The 21173-nt window shown below is 39.9% G+C and overlaps 1 protein-coding gene across 2 annotated transcripts in view; it reads left to right on the top strand.

Annotated features, from left to right (window-relative positions):
- dyrk2 (dual-specificity tyrosine-(Y)-phosphorylation regulated kinase 2) overlaps positions 1–17192 on the top strand; it is a 28387-nt gene extending 11195 nt beyond the window's left edge. The window contains exons 1-3 of one of the 2 annotated variants that reach the window (XM_017716862.2): positions 4104–4477; positions 4962–5086; positions 12419–17192. In XM_017716862.2, the coding sequence (XP_017572351.1) occupies positions 4438–4477; positions 4962–5086; positions 12419–14011 (1758 nt within the window). In that variant the 5' untranslated portion in view covers positions 4104–4437 and the 3' untranslated portion in view covers positions 14012–17192. Of the gene's footprint in view, positions 1–4103; positions 4478–4961; positions 5087–12418 lie in introns of those variants that run through there. The other variant, XM_017716863.2, reaches the window with a different exon arrangement.
- Positions 17193–21173: the final 3981 nt, after the last annotated feature.

The following is a 21173-nucleotide window of genomic DNA, read 5'->3' as shown; positions in this document are numbered from 1 at the left end:
ATATCATAACTCGCAAACAACTTGTAAAAACATTCTGCATTTTGCGTCATGAATTTGACCAAAATACATCTCCTTTGTAAAGAAATCTTGGATTAAATGTGCTGAAATGATCTCTTTTTAAGAGGAAGCAAAGATTTATATGGATGCAAAACTACTTGGGTCCCATGGTGGAGTTCTAGCAGGAATATAAGCCATGGAATAAGAATATGCACTGCATAATCAAAAACAAAAATCCTGATATTCGACCTATTACACAGACATATAAATCCAAAATGGGTGAAGAGATGACAGAAACGTTCACATGTTTGTTGCATGTTTCTCTAACACGTTTGCACTTTGTACTTTCTGTTCCTTGTTGCATCGTGTTGTTCGTGGAGGAATGTGATTTCACTCCACTGTGTACTTGTACATAGATGGAATGACAAAAAAAGCCTCTTGACTTGACTTGAAGCCTTCCAGCATGTACTTATGCCTCAGTGGGCATGTTGCTAAGCAGAGAGATGCTACTCTGACTCTAGACTGGGACCACTGAGCATTGCCACTTCCGCTCCTGATGTCTGGAAGCTCCAGCATCTCAGAAAACACTGCAGCTAAATATAGGCCAAGGCTTGCACGCTCCTCTAAGCTGATGGCTTTGTTACAGGAGAGCAAAGAAGACCAGGGATTAGTATACGGTCTTCTCTGCATCACAGCTTGAAAACATGAAATGTTGTTCATGTCACATGGCAGCAGCAGTATACCATTACTTAAAGGTGATTATTACTGAGATACGATACCTTTACAAGTGTGATCCATCAATTCAGCTAGACCCGATTTATCTTTGCAGGCTACCCACAATTAATGGGTTTGAGGCTGGTAGTGAGTGGCAATCAGCTTATAGACTAATTATTGTTGGCCTCGTTTTGGGACCATACAACCCACACACTGTATGATCTTTTTGCCATCACTATAAAGCCCTAACAAATTAGATGTACCTTACATCACATGGAACCAGAAGCAGAACCTGAATTGGACTGTAATGGATGGGACCCAACAGCCATATGTCTGCAGAGCTCACGTTTTTAGGCCTCCCCAGAACGATGCTGAGCGGAAGTGTCAGCAGAAGGCAAAGGAAAAACAACACAGCCTGTGTTTGGAGCTTCTCAGACAGCACCACTGACTCATCCCCTAAAGATCAAATGTTCCCTCAGAGAGAGGCCAGGGTGAGGGAACAAACAGCAAGGAGTTTTCCTTGTAGGCCATTGCCTTGAGAGCAAAGCATGTGCAGCATTCACCTACACTCAAAAAATAGATTTCTGCTCAATCAGATACAGGAGAGGCAGTAATTCATAACTGTCACAACAAAACCTCACATGGAAACGTCATAAGAGAAAGAAAGCATTCATAAATTCAGTGTCTTAATATAATGAGATTTTATTACAAGTAGTTTTGGTGACAATTACAAGTAATTTTGCCCAAAGTTTTATAACACAATTCTATAACCTAAGAATAGATTCATTAGTTTGCATTGAACTCCCTATAGTTAATGAATAATAGGCATTAGTATGTAGTATTAGTATTACTATTAGCCTGGGGTTAAAAGGAACATGAAAAATAAAAAGGTTTTATATAGTATAAAATATGTTCTTTTATAAGGTGAGCGGTATAAGCAGCCCTGGTCTACACAATGTAAAGAGCAGATACGGTTAATTATTAAAAACCTTAAAAATTTGCATTATGAGGTCTTTATATGACAATATGGATTTACTCCAACACAGAATGCAATTGCAGTTAATGTTGATATATTGCTAGTCTGTAAGTCCAACAATCCCACTGGTTTCATTTGTTGAGATGCAAAACTATGTCAGTCTAGTAATGTACTAAATCACTATATAATTTGAACGCTCGTGTTTTACATCATCTCAGTTTCTAGCAGGAGACTCAGCAGCACCTAACACCTACCACTGCATGCCTACTACAACCCTGTATGCCCATTCACAGCTTTTACTCTCTGGGGCAGTTTCACACTGGTGTGCTTAAGTGAATGGGTTTCTGTCAGCCCTCTCTGATAACCCATTATCACAAGTTACAAGGCAAAAATGTAAGACTGACATGGGCTCTCGCTTAGCTAACCCAACACTGCTAACGGTGGCGGTCCTTCACATAGTTCCTGACAAGGCTTCCTAGTAACTGCAATGACAAATGCCCAACCAAACCGTCCCAGCATGCTCTACTTCCTGCTGAGCTCAGCCTGACACGTGGCTCCATGTATGACTGCTTTAAATCTGAGTTGCTGTGCATGACAATCACATTCCCATCTAGACCGTAATATAATTTACAATACAGTGTCCAAATTGACATATCTGTAATTGGTTCCATAACATAAAAATTGCCTACTGATATCATTAATATATATAGATATTACCTTTTAACAAGAGCACATACAGTCATATGCACAAGTGTGCTTGCTCTTGTAGCAGATACTTATTTTCACTTAATCAACAAGACATGCAATTTGCCGAGGGGTGCCCAAACTTTTGCATACAACTGTAAGCTAGGCTTAAGCATTCAGATTACTCACTTTAGATACCTATTTACTATTCCTTAGTGGAGTTTACTACTGCGATACACACAAATTTAATTAAAAATTGATGTATGTTATGTATGTGTAGTATAGTATGTTGTCAATTCATCTTGACTTAATTTAGCTTTACAGCAAATATGAGCAATAACACCAAATATTAAGTCCTCTTAGGCGGAATTCAGTGAGTTTGATTGAGGCAGTGAATGGCAACTGTTTGAAATTTCGCATGCTAATTTTAAATGATAAGATACATATTTATTCCATCCTGTACCAGGAACAACCTCTCTGAGGTAGTTAATTGGTATGTTTCACCATGTGGGCTCTGCCTAGTAATCAATCATCATTCATCAGTCTCCCAGCCTTTGATACAGAGGTTTTCCTTTTTTACATTACATCTATGGCTTGTCAACAAACATTTCCAAAGTATGCAGTTTCAGCATTCGCAGTTTAATGCAATTTGTTTTATGTTACATAAATCTGGACAGTTATGATAATGTATTTTAGGCTATGACAAGGGGACGACTGGGTACTGTGACCCAAAATAATTAATGTCATGACATTGCTTGTCCCTGCATGTCCTTTATTATGTATTGGTTGGTAGCCTAAAGCATCTTTTACCTCACTAATATGTGCCGCATCTGCTAATGTAATGTATGTGCTGTAAAATTACATTATAGTCCTAATACTATTGCTGTAGTCCATATACAACCCATCACATTCAGACAACTTCCACCAGAGTAAGGATTGTTGAGATCTGTTAGAAGTTAACTTGTACAGCTCATGTACACACTGTACTCTGCTGGGATCCTCATGTACTGTCCATGACATGCAAGGAAAGAGAGAGCAGGCCTAAAGTCTAGAGATAAGCTGCTCTCCTCCCTCTAGTGGACAATGATTCCAAGTGCGAAGGCTTGAAAGTGCATGTTATAACTAACATGCACAGGGGAATATGTACCAGTAAATGCCACATCTAGAGATAAATGCTTCTGTCTTATACAAACTTATAATCTGGGAACATTTGTTTTCTCAAAAAAAGGTTCTTCTACTGATTCAAGCTTGACATCATAATAATAGAGGACCCCTTTTGGTGCTATATAGAGTCACTTTCAAAAAGCTTCTGCATAGAACCACATATAACACACACACACAAACATATATATATATATATATATATATATATATTTTTTTTTTTTTTTTTTTTTTTTTTTTTTTTCCCGTCAGTCTGATGAACCATTACCCCATGCAAAGAACTGTTTAAGCATCAAACGATTCTATATAGTTCCCTTTACCAAAGAACCCTTAAAGAACCATCTTTTAAAAGAGTGTACACATGAGATTGAGACGACTGCACCCTCACTAAGTCATGGTTACTTTGTTGATGATAGTTCATAGATAGACAGTGCCTTTTTAAACTGACATTATAAGAGGGTGAAGTTAGATGTGGGCCACTTTTACAAACTGTACCAACCACGTCCCTCTGCTCTGGGGGGATGGGGAGGAGGGGGGGGGTGGGCTGAAAGAGGTGGAGGCGAACAGGGACGCTAGATAAGCCAGGCAACACCCATAGTGCCTTACAAAGCTTTCCTCTAGAGTCCGGGAGAGGGTTGGTGTTAACATGCAGCTAGGAAGTTTGAGGCTTTGTGCGTGTGCAGTGTGGAGCTGTGCCTCTAACAGGGCGCGTCTTCCGTCGGGCGCTTCCCAGCGATGGTAAGCCAACTCGGGCTTGTGTTTGAGGAAGCAGCCTTTGCCGAGAATGCGAGTCTGGATGTAGCTGATTGGAGTAGCAGAGTTGGTGGTGATCGCCCAGCGGAGGAGGGGGAGGAGGGGATATTCTGAAGTGGGCTTTTTTCCCTGTGTGTGACTCTCCAGCGGCCATGTTAACCAAGAAACCCTGCGCTGCTGTCTACCCAACTGGTAAGGAAGCTAAAATCCGGATTCAGGAATGCTGTAGTAAAAAATCGGGCCCGTTGAACTCGCCGCGCTGGACGCAGGACTGCTTATCCGGATTTATAATGCTCCGTCCATAAGGCGAGGCTTAGCCAGGCGGTTTCACGTTTGATCTGCCTCTGTTGGAGACTGAGGTAACGTTAGGCTGCGGTAGCTTAGCTATAGCCACGCTCCGTTTCGAGCGGTCTCGGGATGTTTTATTTCATTTTATTTCCAGGACATGTCTTGAATAGCACACTAAGCTAATGTAAAGCAGATAAAGCCATCTGAACGAGTAACCTTAAGCCGTAGCTAATGGACTTGGTGGCTTTGTGGATGCCTGTGGCTGCCACAGAGCCAGCGCCTCCGTCGAGTAACGTTAAATGATATTTGGACGCTTCTTACGTTCTCGTCAGATGTGTGCAGCTATGAAAGGCTCATCTCTCTTACATGTCGTTTTCTTTAACCCTAGGCAAAGGGGGTGAAATTTGCCAGCCGCAGTCTTCCCCCGGTATCAGCGTCGGGGCTCTCCGGGCAGGGACTGAGCCGGCATCGCCCGTCACATTACCGCCTCTCAGGAACACCAACTCGCTCACGGTACGGAAAACACTCCACCTTACACCATTAAGCTTACAGAGCACTTACAGAGTACTCAGACAAGCCGCTGCCTTACTGACTACACACGGCTACAGTCACTGTCTAACCGGATTTTAAACCTGGTAAGCCCGACAGACTGTTTTAACTTTACAGGGGAATAATTCCACTAACGTTAATGTTTTCTAAACGTCTGCATAGTGCAGTCGTATAGATGCTAACAAAGTCATTCAGGCTGGTCTGATTTGAAAAGCTTCATGGAAGAGAGAACCAGGAGTTGCGATATTTTCAGTGCAAATATAATGATTTTATACACTTCTACCCTAGTGAGCCTACCAAGTCTTCGGTGTATTTCACTGTAAAATGCAGCTGGTGAAACAGGTAAACAGAAAATAGACGTGCATTTTTATTGGGGACTATTTCGCCTCACAACATCCTGCATGCATTTGTCCACCATGAGTGTATTTAAAAATATGTTTAAGCCAAAAGACTCTCGCAAAACTATTGTAAAACAATGTCTCAGACATTTCTTTTAAAAGCTTTCTATGAGGGAGCTTTTACAGGCACTTGTACGATGATAAGACACTATACAATCTCTATAGTGCTGTATAATAGCCATATTCCTATGTGTAATACCTATAATATAGTAATAATACAGTATTTCTACTGTACTGTCCTGTATGGAGATGGCACACTGCCACATGTTTCCTGAAACCAGTGTTTAAACCTTGAATATTGGCCAGTACTGATCCTGATCCTATAGTTTTCTTAAAACCTACTGACAAATACATAGACAATAACATGACATGACACACTCTGGGTGTGTACTATTTTAAGCTAGATTTATTACAGGATTGGATTGAACTACATATTGATACTGATGTCACCTCTAGTACTGTAGTACAGTAAACTATAGTAACTATAGTAATTGTCCAAATTTAGTATCCAATTTTTATGGCAACCCTGTAGAAACGCATATGGTTTTACTATAGGTTTTAAAAATAATGTATTTAAGACGTATTTGCACAAAATAAACCTTTCATAATACCAAATTGTTACCAGAATCCAGATCTGTATCAAAATGACTCCCTTATGGTTCACTATTGGACACACTATGCACTGTTTGGGTGCAGAAGCCATTATTTCATTACTCATGCAGTATATTATAGAGAGAGATGCTTTTGGCATGTTTAATTGTTGAACACTAAGCAGGCAGTTTGGATGACCACTGTCATATGAGGTGTAGGTTCCAGGTTTGGTCACGAGTCAGCCGCTTTTCGTTTTGACCACGTCTTCACTAGGGCTACTAGAGACGTTCTGGTTAGAGTGAGGGGACAACCTGCCTCAGGAGCCAGATGGAGGCCGAATACAGTGATTATTAACACTAGCCTTGATAGCACCTGTAAAGTGTAGAAGAAAAGTGATGGGAGCAGAAACCCTTTGGTTTGATTTGTGCACTGGTACAGATGTGAACAGTAGTGCTGTTTAACTGTCATGGTAAACACAGGCGCTAGACACAATTAGGCATTGGCTAACATATTGTGTTGGAGCTGTGGAGCTTGCCAGTGGTGGGGGATGGGGAGAAAACCAGTTGCCTGTGGGCTTATGCTTAGAACAGTAATCGAGGCCGGCATACTTCTGTCCTGTATTATTATGCATCGTATGAACCAATGCAATCTGCAGTCTCCAATTGGACAAAGCCTGCTTTGTCTATACCAAAATGTAAATATACTGAATGCTGTAAAAAATGTGAATTACCAGCATCTGTATGAAAAAAAAATCATTCCGTATCCCAGCTGTATTTTGCATAGTGCTGATAGACTGTACTGATGTCATTTAAATGAACTGAGAAGCAGAGTCTGGACTTCTTTATATAGCTGTCCTTCTAATTCAAGTAAGTACAGGCGCTGAGAAACCTCAGCCAGCATCGAGGCTCAAATAATTCAATTAACTGCTCTCTGACTTGCATCTTACAAGAATAAACTCATGTCACATATATTAGGGAAATATGCACACCCTTGACTGTGCTTTTCTGCTAAATATTATTCTTTGTTGCACATCTACCAACCGTGGTTGAAAATATCAAAAGAAAAGCTAGTGCCCAGGTGTGGTTTATTTAGAAAAAATAGAAAAAAATTGATTGTTTCATACTGTATCAATTTTTGTGATGTAATCACCAGGAATGTAGATGAAAATAGGAATTACATTAAGCACAGATATGGCTGTAATTAGTTTTTTTCTGCTGTCAGAGCCACATTGTTTCTGTAAGCAATGAAGCTGTAACATGTCTGCTGTTACACTGTAGTTACAGAGCAACAAATTGGCTATTATTAAGATATCTAATTATGATATAATGTTACTGATGGTGATTAAGATTTTAAGTATTTTAAAGTACTGCTCCTGACGTAGACGGACAACAGAAGACTGCTTGCTGCTTGTGTCAAAGATTGTGTTACCTGCTGTATAGGATAGAATTTATATACTGACACCAGAAAAAAAAATCTTCAGGCATTAATTAGACACAGAATTTTATGTAAATTGGCTAAGGCCGCAAGCAATCGTGCTTGTTTACATACACCAAAACATCTGGTTGGCATTACCAGCGATGCTGCACCAGGCTTGTGACCATGCCATCTTCTCTGCAGTTATTATCCCCCTCATCTCATTGTTTGCCAATGTGCCATTGTTTGCCAATTCTTTTTCGAGTATTTTTCAGCATTTTTGTCCTCATCCGACCTTTAGTGATATGTATTTCTGAAGACATGTTCAGAGATTTCATTTTTGCTAAACTCTACCATAGAAGACAGAAATAGGGTAAGGGAGCGTTAAAATGATTGTCATGCCTCCTGTGGCCCCACCGAGACACACTATGTGTCTTTGTCCAGCTGCCGTTTGTGTGTCCTTTACAGCTGTCAGTACACGTGCCCTCGCAATGACCCCCCCACCTGTCTACATTTTGAATTAACCTCAGAGAGGCCAACCACAAAAGGGAGATGAAATTGTCCAAGCTTCCATTCAAATTCATTATTAGGTCCACTTATATGCTGTTTGTGAACCATATTAGTCTGTTGCTGATGTCAGTAGAATGATGTGGTTCTAAATGCATTTACAACACATAACAGTAGTATCTGTGCACATACATATTACATACGCATACGTCCTATACATTAGATCATGTGTAGAGTTGACATTATTTTCTGACATGGTGAAATAGAAAGATGTGGCTACAGTTTTTGTGTTTTAAGGGCAGGCTATGTCAGGACTGTGCAATTTATAATGAAAGCCAAGCATTTGCATTTGCTCTTGCAGTTGCTATGTGGAGTGTAAGAATAATAAAAAATGAAAAATATCAGCAGAAAACCGAAGTCTCATTCTGTTTATACTTCATGATTAAGTCCCTCAAGATGTCCCTCAACATGTGTTTGAAAAGCTTGAGATTAAATGGGGATTCCACCAATATTTCCAAATTTCTGCATAATTTAATCACAAAATCTGTGGAGTCAAAATGGTGATTAGGGTTGAACGATTTAGGGGAAAATGTTTAATTGTGACAATTCTCACCAATATTGTGACTGCGATTTAAATTGCAATTATTATTGTATAAAGTAAGCTTCCGGCTTGTAGAACAACAACACATGCACCTTTTCTGGTTTAATGCTGTATTTAGTATGCTAGAACGTTGGCCTAATGCCTCTACAAGCAGCTTACAAGCTCAGTGTTATTAGGTTTAATTTCCCTACTTGAAATTTTAGACAACATAGGCAGTGCTTGTGATTAAAACATTACACTAATTTAAAATGCGATAAGTGCTCATTTACATGTAATGTTTTACCAAGATGGGATATGTAGGTTCACTGTTTATTTTGGATTATAAAAAAATGCATTGTTAGTACATTTTTGTACAACACACCATTTCACAACATATCACATTGAATGACCTTTTTTACATTTCAACAGTTGAATGATATATGATTTGTAAAAATGTACCAAATTCCCCTTTAACGCAAAAAATCCATTAATCTTATTCACTTGAAGACACACTAACAGATCACTAAACCTTTACATATATTAAGATATTGGGCACGGTCAGGGATGAGGGAGTAGCTAACTACTTTTTGTAGTTAGCTACAAATTTTAGTAGCTGTAGCCGCTACAGTTTTTACAGTTTCTTGTAAAATGCCTCTCAATGTTCGACTTTTTTTTGTGAGGCTGAAGTCATTGTCCAGCTTCTCGTTCCATTAGTCCCATTCCACCTTAAATAGTGCCTGAGGTGCCAGATTGTACTGCTGTGCCATTTAAGGTGGAATTGGAAAATTCGAAAGAGAAGCAGGAGAAAGAGAAGCTGACTTCAGTTTTTCGAGTTGCTGCAGATTAAACGTATGAGGAAACGAGCTGAGTGATTATCAGTGTAAATAAATCCATTCATCTCCAAATTATCGATGTTCATGTCAAATCTCTCTCTTTTCCGTTTCGTTATCTGCGTTGCTGTGTGTCCAGCAGTCTGCGCGTCAGTCTTCAGCTTTAAAGGCTGATGAATTAGCGTTAGTTATGTGTTAAATCCAGAGACCATTTATTGTGAAAACTGTGTTAGATCAAGCATAACATTATGACCACCTCCTTGTTTCTACGCTCATTGTCCATTTTATCAGTGGTCAGGACCCCCATGAACCCTCACAGAGCAGGTAGTATTTGGGTGGTGGGTCATTCTCAGCACTGCAGTAACACTGACATGGTGGTGGTGTGTTCATGTGTTTGTGCTGGTACGAGTGGATCAGAGTTTTTGTACACTGTGTCCACTCACTGTCCACTCTATTAAACACTCCTCACTTGTCAGTCCACCCTGTAGATCTAAAGTCATAGACGAACACTCATATGCTGCTGCACAGCTTGAGTTGGTCATCCTCTAGTCCTTCATCAGTCTTCACAGGACACTGTTGGCTGGATATTTTTGGTTGGTGGACTTTTCTCAGTCCAGCAGTGACACTGAGGTGTTTAAAAATTCCAGCTGTGTCTGATCTACTTGTACCAGCACACCTCACCACCACCACGTCAGTGTTACTGCAGTACTAAGAATGATCCACCACCCAAATAGTACCTGCTCTCCATGGGGGTCCTGACCACTGAAGAACAGGGTAAAAGGAGGCTAACAAAGTATCAGAGAAACAGAAGGACTACAGTCTGTAATTGTAGAACTACAAACTGCACCTCAATAATAAGTGGAACTGATAAAATGGACAATGAGTGTAGAAACAAGGAGGTGGTCATAATGTTATGTCTGATTGGTGTATCTTGCTGAAATGTTTAAATCGGAGCAGTTTTATTTCAACATTTGACAACGTTTTGCACAAAATTCTCTGGTTTGTATTCAGTTATTTTGTTAGGAAAAACCTGGAATGATTGACTTTGCATTTAGTCTTAAGTTTTGTTGTATATCACACCTTTGGGTGTGTAAGTTTGATTGTTGGTTACACTTTTTGGTGATCTTTTTGTACATTTGCAGCTTTTCAATTGTGTGTTTCTTTCTGGCACATGATTAAATGCAGTGTCTTGTTCACACTGTCAGTTGGGCCTGTTTGGTGTGTCAGGTGGAGATTCACAAACGTTCTGACAGTCGTGCTTTGAAAGTAGCTAAAAAGTAATGCACTACTTTTTCTGGAAAAGTAGCTAAATTGCAGCTAACTACACATTTTGGGAAAGTAGGTACAAAGCTACAAAACTACTAATTTTTCAGTAATTATCCCAACCCTGGGCGCAGTTTGCATAGGGAAAACATAGTGTACCAAAAGACTAAAGAATTCCACCCCCGTTTTGCAGGACAAACTTGGACAGAGACAAACCTCTGACTGAGGCAACAGGATATCTTAGTGAAAACAATTTGCAGAGACAATCATATTATCAAGGAAGCATGCGTCTTTCAGAGGGGGCGCTTCAGGAAAGCAGGAAATGCATGCCTAATGTCTTTGGTAAACAAAAGCTGAGCTTGTCCCTCAGAATTTGAAGAAAAATGTGAAATGCAGAGCGCACAAGAGAAAGCAAACTGGATTGTATAACTTTGGAGCACACATGAACTCAGATGGTCCACTAGTGGCATCCAAGTTCAAGGAAAGTTGACTCCAATCCTTTTTAACCGCATGGACACCAAGTCCTTTGCACCAGTTATATAACACAAATTTAATTACGTGAATGTGTAGTGCTGTATGTCATGGACACCATGACCTCTTACACAAATCAGAAGAGTATTTATGACCGTGAAGTCATAAGATATGAACAGGACATTTCATGTGTGTTCAGGAATCTCTGCATCAAACTCTGAAAGTGGTCTGTGGGTCAAGCTAGCTAAGGCTGCTGTCACAATTAAACCTGTAGACTGTCTGTCTGTAAGTAATTTGTTGTTTATTTATCTGTAATTTATCTCTGAATCTTTTCTTACCACACATACATTGCATTCTAATTTGTAGAATGTGTCAGTTTCTGCTAAACACACCAGTAGGATGTAGTTGATCTGTGTCCTAAGCTTGGTCAACACAAGTATGCATTGTTTAATGAGTAAATCAAATTCCAAACACTAAGTAGTCAGTTTCACAGTGTGCTCAGGCGAGTGAAAATGAATGAAACGTAAGGCACACAGAACACGGTGAAAGTTAAGCCTGTTAGTCCTGCTCATAACCCCTCTGAGGTGTTTCCCTGAGTGACCTCACACTGCCCTGAGAAGAAGATTTGAATGGTTTATACGTCAGAGCATACGACAGGAGGATCCTTCTTAATAGCTACTGTGGTGTTGTTGCCTATGTTACTAAAACAAAGCTGTGATGGGCAATCTAGAACAAAGGTCACTGATCTTATCCACAAAGGGCTTATGTGGCTGCAGGTTTTCATTCCAATCAAGCAGAAGCACCCTTGATTCCACCTTTTTGGCTCAGGGTACAAAAAACTGATCAGTTATATGAAGTGTGATCTGCTCACTTGGAATGAAACCCTGCAGCCACACGACCCCTGATCTAGAAACACCTTAGAAAGAATCGCGTTCTGTGTTTCAATCACAGACCAGTGTTTCCCAACCCACACTGCACTGCTGTTCACCTTTTAGTGCTTTCTCTGTTTACACACAGCTTGTTTACCTCAGTAAGGGGTTGTTAATGATTTGATTAGTTAGATTTGGTGTACTGGCAACAGGGAAAACAAAAAAGTGCAGGACAGTGTACCCCCGGGGACAGGTATGGGAAACATTTGCCATTTATATATTAAACGCATGTCTATCAAAATATAAATCATTTGTTGACTGTGTTGTTCTTGGAGGAATCCTCTAATAATGTTTCTCACTTGTGCTTTTGCTAGGTTGGAGGCAATAAGCACGCAATGAATGACCATCTGCATGTCGGGAACCACCAGCAGATACATGTTCAACAGCTGTTTGAGGAAAACAGCAATAAGCGGACAGTGTTGACTACGCAGCCGAATGGGTTGACGCCAGTCAGCCGAGCAGGTTTGGCCCTGCCGGAACGGCAACAAGAAAGCAGCCAGTGTCGGCAGGCCAGTTCCACCTCCATCAAATCAACGGACAACAAGTCCAAGCCAGCCCCATTGACTCCTGAGCAGGCCATGAAGCAGTACCTGTCCAAGCTTACAACATTTGAGCATCAAGAGATCTTCAGCTACCCTGAAATCTACTGTGTAGGCCCAAATGCAAAGAAACGGCCAGGTGTAGTCGGGGGTTCCAACAATGGAGGTTATGATGATGATCAGGGCTCCTATATACATGTACCCCATGACCATATAGCCTACAGGTATGAGGTACTGAAGGTCATTGGTAAGGGCAGTTTTGGACAGGTGGTGAAGGCCTATGACCACAAGGCCCACCAGCATGTGGCCTTAAAAATGGTACGTAACGAGAAGCGGTTTCACCGCCAAGCAGCTGAAGAGATTCGGATCTTGGAGCACTTGCGCAAGCAGGACAAAGACTCTACCATGAATGTCATCCACATGCTGGAGAACTTCACATTCCGCAACCACATCTGTATGACATTCGAGCTACTCAGCATGAACCTCTATGAGCTCATCAAGAAAAACAAGTTTCAGGGCTTCAGTCTGCCGCTGGTGCGCAAGTTTGCGCACTCCATCCTGCAGTGTCTGGACTTCCTACACAAAAACAGGATCATTCATTGTGACCTCAAACCTGAGAACATCCTCCTGAAACAGCAGGGACGCAGTGGAATTAAAGTGATCGACTTTGGTTCCAGCTGCTACGAGCACCAGCGAGTCTACACCTACATCCAGTCACGCTTCTATAGGGCCCCAGAGGTCATTTTGGGTTCTCGTTATGGGATGCCAATCGATATGTGGAGCCTGGGTTGTATCTTAGCGGAATTACTCACAGGGTACCCTCTCTTGCCTGGGGAAGATGAAGGGGACCAACTAGCATGTGTCATAGAGCTACTGGGCATGCCCTCCCAGAAGCTGTTGGATTCCTCTAAGAGAGGCAAAAATTTTATCAGCTCAAAGGGATATCCACGTTACTGCACAGTCACGTCTTTGCCTGACGGCACAGTGGCATTAAATGGTGGACGGTCGCGCAGGGGCAAGCTTCGAGGTCCGCCAGGAAGCAAGGATTGGGTAACAGCGCTCAAGGGCTGTGATGACCCTCTCTTTCTGGACTTCCTCAAGCAGTGTCTGGAGTGGGATCCAGCTCTGCGCATGACTCCTAGTCAGGCCCTCCGCCACCCTTGGCTAAGAAGACGCTTGCCAAAACCTCCCACTGGGGAGAAAACGACCGTAAAGCGGATCACTGAGGGCACAGGTGCTATAACATCTATCTCCAAGTTACCTCCCACATCAAGCTCAGCCTCAAAATTAAGGACTAACCTGGCACAAATTACTGATGCCAATGGGAATATACAGCAGAGGACAGTTTTGCCAAAATTAGTCAGCTGAATGCTAAAAGATTTTAGATTTTTTCTTTTTTTAAATGGTGAAATAATTATGGAAAGCTGAGCATTCACAAGTATAAGAGTTTTTAGGAAAAGAGTCTTTAATGCATATTCACCATTTATTTTCAGCTTCGTAGCACCTTTTTTTTGTTCAAAACACTTTTATAGAAATACTAAATTGGTCGAGAAAGAGGGAACAATACTTTTAAGTTTTTATCTCAGGACTGTGTGGAATGCTGCACCCATAGGGCATTCATGCAATCTGGTCTATTACTAAGCAAGTCCTAATCAGTTTCCTTACCTATGTCTTGTAGATCTTGTAGCACAAAAGGCAACCAGACTTTCAAAAATGAAGTTAATTTGGGTTTAATGCGTACACTAGCTTTTAGTTCCTACCTCTATAACAGATCAGTAGTGCATTAATGGAGGAGGATTTTAAAATTTTTACTAAAAGCTATGCTATCTGCAGTTGTGTAGCATTTAAAGCTATTTTTATCAGTTGTCGGTATCATGAATAAAAGGGTAGGGTGAGATGTCGCTTGAAGACCTTGAGAAGAGAATTGAAGTTCATAGTGGAAAAGTGAATGTGTGAGACTGTTATGAGGCAGAAGGGAGAAAAACAATGTTTACATGATAGACTTGGTATGTGCCTAAAAATCTCTTGACATTCCTTATAAAATTGAAATGAGGAAAAGAGAGACTTCAGGATGGTCTACCTTTCCAAAATCAACTAATGGCAAGAAAGAAGGAATTTATGTGGTTTGACTGAGAGGAAAGTGCTGTTGGCAGTAACTGACTGGCTCACCTGTATATAACTATAAGCTATACTCTGGAAGAGCTGCTGTGATCACGTTGTTGTACTGTCTAGGAGAAAACCTTTGGTGCTTTACCTTTTTTTTTAAAAGGTATTTTTTACTATTTTAAGGCCTATGCTCATGGAACAAAATGATGTCGTGAAACTAATCCTAGTGAGTGAAAAGTAGTTACAGCAATAGGGTTGAAGATCTTTTGAATCACTTACTCTCCCTTCTAAAGACTGCGCGTTTGCAGTGAGTTAGAAAGGTATGTGCTAATCACTTATTGACAGGCGGTTTACTTGAATCTGAGCCAGTATTAACACTATCACGGAAAGACTGTGGCACAGAGGGGCACTTCAAGCGAGGGCTGAAGTCGTCTAATCCAGTTGTCATGTGTAATCAGAGCTCACCCTCTGCAATTCATATCACCTTTTCTATATTTAATTTCCTAGCGTGGACTCACTAGTATACGGCCAGAGTTTAAATTCTTAAAAGCTTGTTCCCTTTTTGAAATGACATCATGCTTTTACCCAAACCTAGAAAAAAACTGATTTAGAAATGGATATTTCACTAGACTGGTCATTTTTTGTAGCATTTTTTGAAATAGTATGGTAAAAAGAAAATTAACTGAAGTGGGTCTGAAAGCTTTGTATAAGTTTAACTTATTTATTTCTTGTTATTGTTTCTCAAAGAAGAGCTAATATAAACAGAAACAGTGGCCTGAATGTGTGCTGTTGGCTTGATATCAGTGGAGTGACTTATGATGTAATGCACAACAATTCTGTCTGCTACTACTTCAAGACTCTGCTCAAAGGAAGAAAAAAGCATTCGTGCTTTGCTCTCGACCAGTTGCGGATGTGGGAGGTGGGGAAAGAAAGAGGTTGGACAATGGGCTTCTAAGTGGAAAAGCAAAGCTGTGGCACTCACATGGGTCTTGAGTCCCCCTGCTACTGGTTGGCATGGTACATGGTTTGCTGCACACTGCCCAGACCCCTTTGGACACCCACCGTACATTTGCAAATGCACAGTAACCTGCCCACGTCTGCAGGCCATTCACATTGTACTTTATACATTTTTGCTGTTTGTGTGGATTAACAGTGGTGGGGAGTAATTGTGCCCTTAGGTTTTAATACAATGTGCCTTTGGTTATCAATGCCATTCATTTTTTTTGTCCCAACAATGATCCCCCCCCAACCCATTCACTTGCCCCTATAAACCATTCACTTGCTCAAAGATATACAAAAATCTAAGGAATTATAAAGATCCTCTTTATGTTGGTGATCCTCTTGCACTTGTTCGAGCATTGCCCAAAGATCCTCTTGGAACCCATGCAGTGGGTTCTATGAGGAATGTGGCCGCACAATTGAGAGGTTTTATATGCAGTTTAGACACGCAGAATTTCTATCCCGTGATTTGAGAGAAGAACCAAGACCCTTCGCCAACAAGAATGTCTCACCTAGTGAAAGCTACACTCTTACTGAGAGACAAATGGGTCTTTTCTACTGCATCCATCTTGTCTTAACATCAGTTTCAAAGGGTTACATTTTATTACTCTAGAAAGAACACATTTTACTATTTTACCTCAGACTGTTGTGATATACTTGTAATTTATTAACCCAGGGCATTTGGTATATACCAAAGTGCATTCTACGTTGTGGCTGGGAAAAAAGCCAGAGTTTCTCCATTTAGTCGAGGAAGAGGCTCTCAAGCCACTTCTGCCACTCAAGGGCCATATCTGGAGAATGCTTATCTTCAGTCAAGAAGGAAAGGTAGGCGAGGGAGCCTTGAACCACCTTTTTAAAATGCCTGAATGATGTAGCATACCTCCAAACGTCTGTTGTTTGACATGGTTGGATGTATCTTTAGCGCAGTGAACACTACCGCCCCAAAACTCCACAGCGAGTCAATAGTCAGCCTGGTGTGCAATACTGTGGTAGCTTGTTTGGGGCCGATTAAAGCAACTGGCTGAGTGTTATGTTTTGAAAGGGTGTACCTTTTTGCTACTTTTTGTTGAAAACGTTATCCCAGGATCTTGAATCTAGCTACCCACTGTCAACTGAAGTCAGTCCTTTTTTAAGAAAGAATCTTTAAATAAGGAAACAAAGTTGACACTTTGACATTTATATTCAACCATAGAAACATACTGTACATTTGTGAAATTTACTAAGAATTCAATGTGGATGTGTACATATGTATAATGTTTTCCTTTTTGTGAAATGCTGCTGATAACACTACGTCACCTCTGTAGTGGATTTTAATCTTGGCGGCCAGTTTTATGATACTGTATGTATTGTACAGCTAATGGAAGTAAACATTTTTTTCTAGTGATCATTTGTTAAATTTTATTGTTGTGGCCGGAAAATATTAATAATAAAAGTTTTAATGTCAGTCTTTGCAAAACTTCTGTTTCTGCTGATAATCGCTGACAAAATTACGGGCAGGAAATGGTTATCAACTGTATGGTACGTATGCATGCTATAGATATTAGATTAAAAAATAAGGGTGCTTGATCATATAACAATCATAAATATTAGCAGATAATTTTCATTAAAAAAATAGCATCAGACAGATCAGTCTTGATTTGACTGATATTTCACATCAGTATTTGATGATGCATTTACTGTACTCTTGAAGTGCAGAAGCCTTAGAAGCCATGCTGTGTTACTACTGTGCTAAAATATCTGCATTTTATTCATTTTACTGCATTTGTAACCCTATATTTTTCCGTCCTGCTGATCCAGTTAGGTTTAGTCCAAATTTCCACGTTATAAATGTTTATATATCACAGCCTACACTTCCCATATCTATAAAAGGTTAGAGTATTCCTTTAAACATGAGGGGATTTCAAGTTGACAATCATGAACCCTTATGTGAGCACGAAGTGTTTGTGTACAGCATCACAGATTGGGGGAAGGGAGCTAATGCCTGTCAGCAACTCAGCACAGATTTAAAGGTCAAAAGACTCAGCATTTGGTTATAGACTCTTTCGTCATCTCCTTTCAAGCCTCATTGTCTTCAGTGCATGTGAAGTGTGTAGTGCAGGGTTTGCGTTCATGGTAACAAACTTTTGGATCTCAGAAAGACTGCTTTAGGCAGGACACAGCATGCATACAATTAAGTCTTCTTCATTAGATCAAGCCTCCAAACTGCTTTGCTTATTTCACACACAAGGAACAAGCAAGACCCAAGGCACTCCGTAATGAATTCAACCCAAGGATCAGATTCATAATGCAAAGTCTCAATTGTGCTGCCTGTAACAGGCAAGGCAACTAAACAGCGTTGCTGTTTATGAACAGGAACATGATGTGTGGGCACTGTGTATGTTTACGCAGAACGTTCGTTTTGGGTAAACGTGGGATGCCGTTTATTACTTACAGACGAGGAGTTATAGAACTCCCACAAATTTAATGAATGGTACAAGCTCAAACTAACCATTGGTCTCGACAACTGCTGTTGATTCATATCCTAGGGCAAGACATCAATGAGTGGGCCCCATAGTAACCAGCATAATCACAACAGAGGGCTGCAAACAAGTGAGTCATTCTCAACCAAGTCTACGGCTTCATTATCAGGTTTCCGCACAAAGTATCACCTTAAATTTCAATGAATACAGCATATTATTATTCATCAATTTTGTGGACTGCTCACTTATTATTGATGCATCATTGACTTACTGTGTGGTCAACACTGTTAAATTGATCTTTGTCTCTATTGGGAGAGGATAACATTTTTACACAAACAGTACAGCACATAGGAGCTTGTGAGTTCAGCTCGCTCACATTTTTCTATTTTTTTAATTCTACACTATATAATCTGCAAAGTGCTATGATATTAAAATAGGTTGCTTGTTGGACCTGTGTCCACATATTCTATGCTTATCTGATAGCTTTGTGGCACCTTACTGCACATTTCTTTATCTTTACCTTCAACATGGCAGCTGTCAGTGACAGTTACGGGAGGATCTGTATTTTGCCAACAGTCTCGCAGCTCAGCCAAGCAGATGTTATTGTAGAAACCTGGCAGGCCAAACAGGACAGATTGGGTTGGTTCACTTGTTCAGCAGGTCAGTGCTGCTTCTGTAGAAGCTGAATAAAACCACATATTTAGGCGACACAGAGCACTTCTAGAATTTCTTACAGCAGAAGGTCGTCGTCTGCCATCAACGGCCTTTATTGTATAAAATATCCCTCCATCATGCCCCTCCACCCCCATGTCCAACCGTTTGAACTTACAGTACACAAGCTCTTGATATCAGAAATTGAAATTAAACAAAATGTTATTAGTACTTGTGATATATATATATATTTTAAGTAAGTAAAATAATTAAGTAAAATTAAGTATAATTAAGTAAAAAGTTCTGAGATAATAATTGTAGTGGGAATAATATTTTGGCATGTAACCTAGCTAACTAAGATTTCTCCGTAGTAATTCATGGCTTTCCCAATTTATGTCAAAGGGAAAAAACAACTTTTACTTTTATTAATAACATTTTGACTAATACAATTTGCACAAGTTAAAAATAAATTTTGATATCTAGCAATAATTAGTTAATAACTAATTTACTTCTTTATCTCTGATAATAAAAGTAAGCTTAAAAGCTAAAAGAAACTTTTTTTTTCTCTCGGAAAAACAAGTGAGGGCTGTGAAATTCATCAGATTTATGATTAGCTAGCTAACGTCAGTTAATGCTACTGTGTAGAAGAAATGACAAAACAGCAAGGCAAGATGATAAGCTAGCTAGGTCCAGTACATAAACAACAGGGCTGGTTCTGTTGTAAAATAGACAGAGGTGGATGAAGTACACAAATCATGTACTTGAGGTAAAGTAGAGATACCCAAGGTAAAATATTACTCCAGTAAAAGTAGAAGTCCTTACTCTAGACCTCAACTTGAGTAAAAGTACTAAAGTATTTGCCTTCAAATGTACTTAAGTATTGAAAGTAAAAGTACTAAAAGATTAATTATGGCTCCGATGTCCTGTTATCAGTTTTATAACAAGACTCACTTCATGAACACAGGTGAAAATCCTCCAGTGTCTCTCTTGGTAAACCAGTCTTTTAATAGAATGGTATTAATTAGTGATGCTGATGTCTATTAAAATGATTATAAGCACAAAACACTAAAGGTAAACAGTTCCAATTAGGTAGGACCAAGTGGCTCTGAAGTTTCAGTTTAAGATTACTTTGTAAATTAGTTACAAGTTGAATAAAAACTTGCTTTAAACTCAGGATCACAAATAAGTTTTCCTTTACTGTATTGATCTGTAGGTCTCATCTCCTCTGTCAGGTTCATAAACATAAACTAACAGAAACTATCCATCCATCCATCCATTTTCTAAGCCGCTTCTCCGTCAGGGTCGCGGGGGGGTGCTGGAGCCTATCCCAGCAGTCTTCGGGCGGAACTAACAGAAACTAATTTACTATAAAATGAAAGTGTTTGTATGAATTCAGAAAGAAAGAAACGCGTCAGTCACGACCGCGTATGTGGACATATTTCTATATTGTGGTCTATTTACACAAAGTTAGGTTAGTTCATCGTTTAGGTGACGTATGTGCTCCCAAAATTTTACGCTGCTGCACTGATGTTGAACTGTGTGCTTGCACTGTGTCGGTATGACCAACAGGTGAAAACAAGCTCAGAACAAAGTGAACGCTGTGCCCTGATTGGTGTTCTTGCTTTGCGCTTCTTTTGTTTTGTTATGTTACGTTTTTATACACACAGAAACCAAAAGGAACAACAGATTTCTCCGAATGTAGTGGAGTAAAAAGTGAGATATTAGACTTTGAAATGTAGTGGAGTGAAAGTAAAAAGTCGCCCAAAATGAAAATACTTAAGTAAAGTACAGACACACGAAAAAACTTCTTAAGTACAGTAACGAATTACGTTTACTTAGTTACTGTCCACCACTGAAAATAGAATAGTTTAAAACAGTTTTGCTATATAACAAGAGACCTTTTTGTTTTCTATCTGTGAGCAGAGTCTGATATGTCGCTAAAAGAATACCTTGTTTAAACATAGCTAACAACTTTAGCTTTTCTAGTTAGCAAGCTAACAGTTATGAAACTGCCTTACTCTTTTTCCTCCTCTCGTTGGAAAATGTTTGGTTAGCTAACTAACATTAGCCTACTTTACAACGAACACCAGGTTTCTCCAAGAAAATGTCCTTTTAAAGGTAACGTTAATACAGCTGTATTACATAGACACATTCAGCTATTTTTACAAAGGTAAAAATAAGCCTACCTTTTCATGAACTGTAAGAGTGGAAATCAATTTTTTTTCTGTCAGGGTTTTGAATTAAAAATCACACGAGAAGCCTTGACGAATCACATGTGGACTGTGATAGGAAGACTTGTAAAGATACACCATGCC

This window comes from Pygocentrus nattereri, chromosome 1 (assembly GCF_015220715.1).
Source record: "Pygocentrus nattereri isolate fPygNat1 chromosome 1, fPygNat1.pri, whole genome shotgun sequence".
Taxonomy (NCBI): domain Eukaryota; kingdom Metazoa; phylum Chordata; class Actinopteri; order Characiformes; family Serrasalmidae; genus Pygocentrus; species Pygocentrus nattereri.
The sequence above is the reverse complement of the archived record's forward strand: the minus strand, read 5'-3'. Positions and strand labels throughout refer to the sequence as shown.